At 38.9% G+C, this 11,548-nt stretch overlaps 1 protein-coding gene across 2 annotated transcripts in view; it reads left to right on the forward strand.

Moving 5' to 3' along the window:
* Positions 1-11,548, forward strand: part of LOC102386194 (cadherin-19) — a 92,204-nt gene that overhangs the window by 57,322 nt on the left and 23,334 nt on the right. For both annotated transcript variants that reach the window (XM_006028543.3, XM_025209969.1), the window contains exons 8-9: positions 271-407; positions 8,368-8,489. In XM_006028543.3, the coding sequence (XP_006028605.1) occupies positions 271-407; positions 8,368-8,489 (259 nt within the window). The remainder of the gene's footprint in view (positions 1-270; positions 408-8,367; positions 8,490-11,548) is intronic.

Below are 11,548 nucleotides of genomic sequence, written 5' to 3' on the forward strand. Positions count from 1 at the left end.
ATAAGAATGAATAATGCATTTTAGATTCAGTTCGCATTAATATAGATCTGAGGCATATTTAGTTTTATAAAAAGAAGAGCTTTGATCTTGGCAGCAGTGAATTTTAAATGTTTATAAGTGTATATTTTTCATGATTTCTGAGTTATGGCAGCATACATTTTACATGTATTTATGCACAGCTCTGTTTTCTCAGCTGACAATAGCTTCATATGTCCTTGTTTTCAGATGGAACATTTCAGTATTAAGGAATTTCTTTACTTTTTGGTGCAGGTATGCTATTGTCCATGGCATGTCTTTAAAGAGATTGTTCAGCATCAATGCACAAAATGGAACAATCATTATAACTAAGCCTCTGGACCGAGAGATAACTGCTTGGCACAACATAACTGTTACAGCCACAGAAGCAAGTCAGTAAGAATTTAAGGAACGCTATGTTTTATCTATTGCATGCACTTAGTGTAATTATCATCAGAATATCACTTCTTTTAAATACAGAATGCATACTACTTTCTCATTATATTATAGTTGCTTGTTACATTAAGGAGCATTATTAAAATGATAAGTTCAATGGAAGTAGAGTTTATTAGAGCTCCACGGTCTTTTGCTGTTTCATAAAAGATGACCTTATAAAAAAAAGAAAAAGAAATTGTAATAGGATGGAGACTCTAATGCTTTCAAGTTACACTGAAGCATATGAATTGCTCCCCTGGTGCAAGATCTTATGTTAAATTAGACCCTGGTTAATTTCACACCAGATTTTTGACTAGTGTGAAATTAGCCAGGGTCTAATTTAACACCAGTCAAAAACCTGTGGCTCAAATTAATTCTGAATGTAAGGCCTAAATCAGCTAGACTTCTTGACAGTGACAATTAAATCTGGGAAGCAACCCTTATATAGATTTCACCTGTCAGTTTTGTCTCAAAGTCAAATGCAAATTGCCTCTCTTTGTGCGTTGGGTTATCAGGCTGCCCTGTTTCTGGGACAACACTCTAGCAAATACATGCTTGATAACTTGGAACTGTGTGTGACAAGGGTTGTAAATTACTGCTTAAAATTAATCACACTCTTCATAGGAAAAGAAAAGGTAAATTACATTTGAGGCTATCACTGCATCCACATTTTGCCAAACATTTTAATGGCTAGCATGTGGACTATACATTCAGTGTCTTTAAATGCTTTTAATTGGTCACAATTAAAATAGAATTTAAATTAAACACGTCCTCCAAAAGAAAAATGTCAGAACAGTAAATGCACAGGGGGCTTTAATATAGTAAAGCTCATAGTCACATTTCCTGCAGCCCTCAGTCTGTGTTTGGAAATTGAGTCTCATTTGCTGTCTTGGCTTTCCTGTGAGTTTTGAAACATAAATGTATCTTATTTTTCACTTTATTGGACAGCTGGCAGATGATATGGTGAAATGGAAAGTATCTCTGGCATATTTTTGTCATGCTTTGAATAGCTCGATGGAAACACTGCAGGATGACTTTGGTAGACTTTTCTGTTTAGCTAAACAATGGAAAAAGGAGAAAACCAAATATTATAACTGAGTGCTTCCTGCAACTGAATAAATGGCAGGGATTTCAACATCAAGAAACATTAAGATTTTTATTGTATGGGGAAAGCCCTTATTCCCCTTATATTCTTTAGGTCTTTAATGATAAGGTCCCTCTTTATAAAATAATATACAAAGTTATTGAAGGGACACATTGGATTGGGTATAAATGGACATGATTTACTTTTTCATCTCAAGGCATTTTAACACGAGTATATCCCTGTACACATGGTTCTTTGGGTGAATCTGATATCTTTTATTAGACCAACAATAATAAATTGTTGGTCTAATAAAAGATATCAGATTCACCCAAAGAACCTTGTCTGCTATGTCCTTAGACCAACATGGCGACAACCTACATGCCTGTACACACAACATTTCAGATTACATTCTGACCCTACAAAAGTCAAAGGGAAACCTCCTATTTAACCTCATTGGTATCAAGATTTAACTTCATAATATGGATCAGATTCTGAAGGTTGTTATTGTTCCTTTGCAGCAGTCATCTGATATAAATTCAGCTGGAGATTCCTTTGCCATATTGGTATCTGCACCATATTTAGGCACCTAGGCAATAATGGGACAGGAGTTCAGGAGTTGTTTGTGTAGCAGCAAATGATTTCTACCACCTTTCCTCAGTATAGAGGGTGACTATTCTAGGGCAGAGCTTCTCTCTGCCAGGTTCCATTAAGAACTACAAATAAGTAGCACAATTTATAGCTATCCATTAGTAACTTTAACTTGCAGGTTAGCACTGAGATTTAGGGAGCCAGAACCAGCTGCCTATTCACCCTTCTTGTCATACATTGAGCAGAGCTGCAGTACAAGATTGAATCTAGCTGTAGGTACTAATCTGCACAAATTCAAACATAAAAGAGTAGCACTTTAACAATTTAAATGGAAAAAGAAATCTCAGTCCTATGTGACAGTAATTATTGGTTCAGAAGAGGAAGATAGTTAATACCCAGAATGTTTTCCCACATTCACTTTCTGTTAGTTGAAGCATAAAATACCATCCAGTAGCCCTGAGAGAATTGCTGATTAAGTCATAGTATAACTTTGATTTTATTGTCTTTTTGGCTCTTCAGTGATACAATTCACTGAAGTGAAGTCATAAGCAAAGTTACCACTTAGGCCTCATCTATGTTACACTTCAGGGCTAAATACAGACAATGAAAAAGCCTGAGGCTGAATCAGTTCAATCTTTTCATGCTATCTAGACTGGATTGATAAGCCAGTGAACAGACATTCACTTTTGATTCCAGAAATGTATCCACATGCCTGCAGGGGCCCAAGCCAGAAGATGGGGAGTGCTAGAGCACACATCCCTGATTGGTTGCAGCAGACAGCTTGGGGCAAGGCCTGCCTGCCCACTTTGTAAGGCGGGTGGAGGTTCTAGAGGAGGTTCAAAGCTTCCTGGGATGCTGGGGGACTGTAAGTTGACTTGAATCTGGGGGGGATCTAGAACAGAAGTTCAATAAATTAATTTAACCTAAATCAGTTAAGTCTGATACTACCTCCATCCAGGTTTATCTTAAACCACTTTTAGCCATTCTGAAGGTGGTTTATGTGCATTGAATTTCTGTTGTGTTACAGATCTGAACCAGTTTCTGATCACTTTTACCAGTTTGTGTGTAATTTCTGTCCCTAGCTGAGATGTGATTAACCTGTTAATCACATCTTAAATTGTGACCCAGCCAGATGTACAAACAATTAATGGCAAGATAAAACAGGGAATAAGACATAAAATTATGCAATAACGTTGTAACTCATTCTTATCACACCATCAATTGAACCCGTGGCCAGGTACTTCCCTATGGTTAGGAACCCCATCAGCCAAGAGGGCTCCCAGCCGGGGGAGCACCTCATGTGCTGCTGCTGCAGCAGCAAGTTCTGCAGCTGATGGGTATTTTTATTTGTTTTTTTCTAATGTCTTAGCAAAATTACATAGACAACCCAGACACAACAAAAGACTGTGCCTGTCCAAACAAATCTACTTATACTGCATGTCCACCCAGCAAATAAGATAGGGGCTGCAGTGTAAAAGTATTTTTTAAAGGCGATACATGTATATTGCTCTTTGGTTTCATTTCTTAATAATTAATTTAGTCAGTGTTACCCACACTTTTCCAAGCAGTTCTTGTTTATGCTGGGATTTAAATGAGAAATGTTATCCCCCTCAAAATCCTTTGGGAAAGATATGAAGATGTTCAGATAGGGATCTAAGCTAACTTGCTTACTAGGGAGACCAGATAATCAGTGGGCATAAATTAGCACAGCTCTACTATTTCAGTGGAGGCAGGTTGATTTTGCCAGCTATGGATCTATAGAGCCTTCTATTTTCATGGTAGTTACTTTTGATATCATTCTGTCTCGCAGAAGACTCCTAAGTTATTAGCTCAGTTTCTACAAGATCTGTGTGAGCAAGTGCTTGTTGCAGGTGAACAGTGAATTATACATTAAAAAGAAGCTTTAGAAAAGATCTGCACAGTCCATTTGGCTAATTTACCTGAGTAGAGAAAAAAGGCTATAATGAAGGGTTGCTTGTTTGTCTTCTATGACAATTCTTTCAGGTACCTTCTCGTCTGTTTAATTGGGTGAATTTCTGACATTCAACTTTTATTTGGAGTCATTGGACTATATATTATGGTCATTCTATTAATTGGAAATCATCTTGCCTATGGCTTTGGAAAGCCTTTATATTTTAAGCATGTGAGTAGTTTCATTGGCTTCAGTGGGAATACGGTGCTTGAGTGATGTGCTGTGTTAGGGCCATGTATACTAGATATGTTTATTAGAGTCTTTGCAACACTTGCTTTCTCAGTATGGGTCTGATCTAGTAATCTGCAAAATATTTCTGAGAATTTTTGTCCTCACTCCCAGTAACTTTGAGGCATGCCTTGAATCTTTAATAAATTTATAGTAATATTTCTTTGACCTGATCAATAGGTTTTTTGTATCATCAAATTATTTAATTTAGAATATGATTTTTTAATTGAAATAGTTGTGCCATTAGAAATCCCTCCTGAGAATGTAACTATTGTAACTAAAATCCTTTAAATTGATAAATCTTACTCTCCTTTCTATATTGGATTAACCTATACCAGCATCAGCACTGCTGTTCTTGTATAGTTATGTCCACACTAGAGAGTTCTATTAATTTTTTTATGGCAGTCTGACTTTTGTGAACAGATAAGACTTAAAATTAAAACTTTAATCAGTATAAATGCTTTGAACCAAACCATATCTAGAGATCACAGCAATCATTTGTCCATATGTGGAAAGTCAGTTTCCTTTCCCCATTGCCAAATGTGTGGTTGAAGCTAAGTCCATAAAGTGAATGCACTGCCCCTCATTCTGCAGAGTAAATTTCTCAATTTATGGGTATCACTTAAAAGTTGGTTTGTACATTAACTCTTTAGGGTAGAGATGGCTGTATTTTTTGAAACAGTGGGAACTTTGGTGATATTAGCTTTTGCTGAAAAGTATTAAACGTTAAATGTTTTAAAAGGGAAAAAATAGCATTTTTGAAATATCTTTTTGACTAGTTCTAGTGACATCCTAGTACTCCAAGCTGTTCAGCATAGACACACCTCATTAAATTCTGTAGAATTCTTTGCAAGACAGATGTCAATCTCTACTGATATGCTTACAGGATTTCATAGATTTCATAGACATTAGGGTTGGAAGGGACCTTGAGATATCATCGGGTCCAGCCCCCTGACCAAGGGGCAGAAAGTCAGCTGGGATCAAATGATCCCAGCAAGATAAGCATCCAAGTGTTTCTTAAAAGTGTTCAGAATAGGTGCTTGCACCACCTCTGCAAGGAGTTTATTCCAGGCTCTGGGGACTCAGATGGCAAAAAAGTTTTTCCTTATGCCCAGCCTAGAACGGTCTGGGAAGAGTTTGTGACCGTTAGACCTTGTCTTCCCTTGGGGTGCCCTGGTGAACAGACTTTCTCCCAGTTCCTGATGCACACCCCTTATATACTTATAGGCTGCCACCAAGTCATCCCTGAGTCTTTGCTTCTTTGGGTTGAAGAGTCCCATGCCTCTCAGCCTCTCCTCATAAGGCCTGCTCTCTTGACCTCTGTTCATGCACATGGCTCTCCTCTGGACTCTCTCAAGCTTCTCTACGTCCTTCCAAAAGTATGGAGCTCAGAACTGGATGCAGTACTCCAGCTGCAGCCTCACCAAGGCTGGGTAAATTAGGATGATGACTTCCTGGGTCTTGTTTGAGATGCATTGGTAGATGCAAGCCTGAGGGTTTGTTTGTTTTTTTGCTTTGCCAGCTGTGGCATTGCACTGGTGGCTCTTGTTCATCTTGTGGTCAGCCATGACCCCCAAGTTGCTTTCAGTCATGGCATTAGTGAGTGTAGCACTGCTGAGCCTATAAGTATGATGTGAGTTTTTTCTCCCGAAGTGGAGCACCTTGCATTTCTCTGTGTTGAATGCCACCAGGTTTTGATCCTCCCACCTTGCTAGCCTGTCCAGGTTGGACTGAATCACCAGTCTATCCTCTAGTGTGACCACACTTCTCTATAATTTGGTGTTGTCAGCAAACTTAGCCAGTCTGCTTCTGATACCTGAATCCAGATAATTTATAAATATATTAAAGAGTACTGGTCCAAATACAGAACCCTGGTGGATGCCACTGGTCACCATGTGCCATGTTGATATGGTTCCATTGACTATCACTCTCTGGGTCTGACCACGGAGCCAGTTCCCTAGTCATCAGACCATAATGTTGTCGAGGCCATGTTTTCCCAATTTTACCATGAGGACATTATGGAAAAGCAAGTTAAAGGCTTTTTTAAAGTCCAAATATATGATATCAACCTCTTCACCTTTGCCCAGGTGATGCATCACCTGGTCATAGAAGAAAATGAGGTTGGTCAGGCAAGACCTACATGCAATGAAGCCATGTTACCTGTCTCTCAGAATGTTGCCTTCTGTTAGACTGTTGTTAATGGTTTCTTTGATGGATTTTTTTCCAAGATCTTTCCAGGGATTGAGGTCAAGCTAATTGGCCTGAGTCCCCTGGATCATCCTTCTTCCATTTCTTGAAGATGGGCACCACATTGGCTCTCTCCCAATCTTCAGGAACCACTCCCAAGCTCCACAAATTCTCAAATATCCTCACCATGCTATGATGCCAGCCAGCTCTTTTAGCACTCTTGGGTGCATTCCATCTGGACCAGCTGATTTGTGGATGTCCAGTCTCTCAAGGTGTTCCCTCACAAGATCTTCACCAATTATAGGCATATGTTTGCCCTTACACTGGTAATCCTGCATCCTGTCAGGCTCGGTGATCCCCTTGGGCTGATGGAAAACCAACATAAAATAATCATTAAGGGGATTAGCTTTATCCTGGGTGTCAGTTGTCAATTGCCCCATTTGGTTTAGCAACAGTCCAATGTTGCCCCCTTTTTTTTTTCCAGCTTCCTGCATATCTGAAGAAGGACTTTTTATTGTCCTTGATTCCCATAGCCAGTTTGAGTTCAGTTTCAGCCTTGGCTTTCCTAATTCACTCCCTACAAGTATGGGTCAGTCTTGCATTCTCCTCCTTAGCGGTATTTCCTGACTTACATCCCTTATAAGCTGATCTTTTCAGATACAGAAGGTCCACGAGTTCTCTATTGAGCCAAGGGAGTCACCCAGCCTTTTTGCTACCTTTCCCATGGGCCAGAATTGGCTTCCTTTGTGCTTTTAGTATCATGTTCTTAAGGAGTGACCACTCATCGTGGGTCCCCCCTTGTCAGATCATGGCCTCAACAACCAACCTCCTAATCTTATGAAAGTCAGCTTTCCTAAAGTCAAGGATTTCTTCATTGCTGACTGATTTGCCAGCTTTGTGATGGATACAGAATCTGACCAACTCATTATCACCATCTCCAAGCTTCCCTTCAGTCCTCAGGTCACTCACTAGATCACCTCCTTTGGCCAGTACCAGATCCAGCAGCACCTTACCTCTTGAGTCAAATAGAGTTCTTCCATGCAAGTGAGCAAGCTTCGTGATGAATCAAATTTGGCTGAGTGGTCTTCTCATGAGATGTCAGGGTGGTTGAAGTCACTGATGACAACCATACACCGAGAGTGTGCAGCCTCTGTCAGTTCTCTAGCAAATTCATGGTCAAGTTTCCTAATGAATTTGGTTGTGTATCTTCATTTTAAAAATTCAAACTAATTCATAACATAAGGAATGAACAAATGAATCACATATTTAATATATGACTCATTCTGTTTTGTTTTAAACTGTTTTGGTACTAATTGAGGTTGTTGTTGTTATGGTCCTGCAAATTTGCTAGAAAAGGATTTTAGGGGTGATATCTTTCATTGGACCACCTGTATAGTTGGGGGAAATCTTAAATAATCTTTCAGGCCAAAGAAAAACACCTCAGGTCCCTGGTGCTAATTACAATATAAAATATGTATTTGACATGGTAGATGGCATTTTTTATATATATAATAGTGGAGTAGGAGGAAAATAAAAAGAAGGGAGTCCTTGGACTCTCAGATTGTTGTTTCTTCAAATGATTTGCAGTACTAGAAATGTTCCTTTGTTACTGCTGCAAACGTAGCTATCTGCATTATTTGCTAAAATAATCTGATGGCATTTGGGGCTGGATTACTCCCAATGATATAATATTACAATGTAATAGGATAGAAAATATTTACAAGATGTAGTATTATCTCTGGACATCAATGAGGATTTTTGTTTCAGGTAAAAAAGAGAATTTTAAAACCCATCTTCTTGAAATTATGGAATTAATTATTATGAAACTCTTATTTCTTGATCTCCTTTTTCCCATTAGGAAACCCAGAACAAATTTCTGAGGCCCCTGTATACATTCATGTTCTTGATGTTAATGATCATGCTCCAGAATTCCCTGAATATTATGAGACCTATGTGTGTGAAAATGCAGAACCTGGCCAGGTAAGAGGTTATAAAGTTATTGTATTAACATTTTGTTCCATTTAAAAATCAACCAGACATTTGGCTTATGATGTTACCAGTGATTGTAATACACGTGATTTCTATATTACAGCTACAGAATGTACTTGATTCATTTTCCAAAATATATTAAGCAGTTATATATGTATATAGTTTGAAAAATCAGGGCCCAAATGACTGACATTAACCTATATATTATTCCATTATGTCTCTTGTTATGATGTAATAATATCTCTGCCAACCAAGCAAGAGTAAATGGGAACTCAGATGCCTATCTAGGGTTGGGAGAGATCTCAAGGGTCATTTATTCCAACCTCCATGGGTCTCTGCTGTCTTTTAGTTTCCCTCTAAGTGTGCTGTAGTACTATATCCCTGGCCTCTGTGGGACATTTCCTGACACAGTTTCTTTGTAGGCTCTTCAAAGAAAAAAGAGTTCTACAGACTCCCCATGTGCAGTTCCCTAGATTAAGATGCAGACCTAGATCCCCATGTGCAGTTCCCCTACAGTTTAAGCATGCTCTGTATACACAGTTTCACTGTTTAAGAGAATATGATTGGAACAACATATAACAGTCAGACAGTCTATGCAAAGGATTCTAACCATGATATGCTTTACTTATAAAACACAAACAATGTACAGATCTAGACATTGTAAAATAAATACTAGATGCATCTCCCTGCCTCAGTTTTCCTGTCCTGCAACTTTTGGGAGATTTAGGATTTTAAAAAGGGTCTCTGGGATGTCAAGGATATTTCTCTTGCAGTTCATATTTTGTGTCCTGATTTACAAAGACTCTTTTCTGCTCCAGGCTACCTTACTTTAATTTTGGCTATCTGCTGTAAAAAAGGCCCTTTCCTACTACACAACCACATTCTTTATTCTGCCCCAGTACTTTCCGTAGGGCTCTAAGAATAAGTTTTATGTTCTTCTGTCAACACCTGATTTTTTTTCTGTATTTGGGAATTTTCCATTTCTAAATTCTAGCCCCCTCCAGAGGTGTTTGGATCAAACTGGTTCTCCTGAGCTTCAGCTAAACCATTGTTGATAAGAGCATTAAAGATAGTGACCATTCACTGGCCCTGATCTGAATGAAGTGAACTACACCCCCTGTCACAAAAAGGTGTATTTCATATCCAGGGAGAGGGCTCCTCAGTACCCCTGTTTCAAAAGAAAACTTCATAGCCTCAGTCAGAATTGATAAACGATACATACATTTCTCAAAGTACCATAAATTCTTAACATATTAAATGTTAAAAAACATACACCAGTTTATTAAATAAGGTATTGTACAACATGCAGATCTGCAACATAATCATATTTGTTCATAATATAAAAAATCTGAATGCTAATGTTTCTGACATTACCGCTGTTATATGTTAGGTTCTAATAAAGATAAATAGCCTCTGTTCTGCCCCAAATATGGCTGCTTTTCAAAAACAGGTGAAGTAATCTCTGAATGTATATATAACTCTTTGAGATCCACTAGGAGGAAAAACAGTACTGAAAGTAATAACAGTACACATTAATGAGTGAAACATCACAACACTTGAATAAGGTTAAAAGTAATATTTTCTCTATTTATAGATGGGGGAAGTGAAGATGTTAATTGACTTGCTCACCAACAAATATATTTAGGGAGCACAGTAAGAAATTACTCTTGAAAATAATAATTATCACAGTTAAAGATTGTTACTTTACCTAATTATAAGGTCTAAAACAGAAATTTTATCACTGCTGGGCACTGTAAATCTGTATTACCATCCTCTACTTTTTCTATTTCAGTTTTTCTAGTGTTCCCAGGTTTTTTTAGATTCAAGCCACCCCTCTTTAGATGGAAGGCACCCCTCAGAAAATTTCAGCTCTTAGCTTTCACTCATTTTTTGACTACAGAAAAATAATAGAGCAATTTTTTTTGTTGCAAAGAACTCAGAAAGAGCACAACAGGCCAGAATGTTTTTTACACTATTGGATTCCCATTTGTAATTCTCTGGCTTTATCTGTAAATCGTATAAAGGTGTTTGAACACCTACCTGTACTAATATTGAGTGGCACTGCATGACATGCTTAAAATGATCTCATGGCACACGAGGATGCTGCAGCACGCTGGTTAAAGATCATTGTTCTAGACTGCCTTATATTTAAACGTGTATTCTCTGTCTATTAACTAGGAAAAAAGGAAACACTTTATATGGATGCTCATTGATAAAAAAATGTTTGATTGATTCATAGTAAAGAATAATTCAAAGCAATCCAAGTGTCATGAGGTGCTTAGAAACATTTCTTTTTTTCTCAGACTCCTGGAATTAACTGAATAAGGCCTTGGGACATACCCACACATTTTCAGTTAGGGCCTTGCTACACCTTACATTGTTAATATTAATCAGCTTAGTGTTCACAGATTCATAGATGTTTGGGTCAGAAGGGACCTTAGCAGATTTCATAGATTTCATAGACATCAGGGCTGGAAGGGACCTCGGAAGATCATCGAGTCCAGCCCCCCGCCCAAAGGGCAGGAAGTCAGCTGTGGTCATAGGATCCCAGCAAGATAAGCATCCAGTTTCATCTTGAAGGTGTTCAATGAAGGCACTTGAACCACCTCCGGTGGCAGGCTGTTCCAGACCTTGGGGGCTCGGACAGTAAAGAAGTTCTTCCTTATGTCCAGCCTGAAACGATCTTGAAGTAGTTTGTGACCATTCGACCTCGTCATCCTTTGGGGCGCTCTGGTGAACAAACGTTCCCTCAGATGCTGGTGGTCACCCTTGATAAACTTGTAGGTGGCCATCAGATCACCCCTGAGCCTGCGCTTTTTCAAGCTAAAGAGCCCCAGGGCTCTCAGCCTGTCATCGTAGGGTCTGCTTCCCTGACCTCTGATCATGCGCGTGGCTCTTCTCTGGACTCTCTCAAGCTTCTCCACATCCTTTTTGAATTGTGGAGCCCAAAACTGGACACAGTACTCCAGCTGCAGCCTCACTAAGGCCGAGTACAGGGGGAGAATGACGTCCCGGGACTTGCTTGAGAAGCATCTATGGATGCAAGCCAG

The sequence above is a fragment of the Alligator sinensis genome, unplaced genomic scaffold, assembly GCF_000455745.1.
Source record: "Alligator sinensis unplaced genomic scaffold, ASM45574v1 scaffold813_1, whole genome shotgun sequence".
In the NCBI taxonomy this organism is placed as follows: Eukaryota; Metazoa; Chordata; order Crocodylia; family Alligatoridae; genus Alligator; species Alligator sinensis.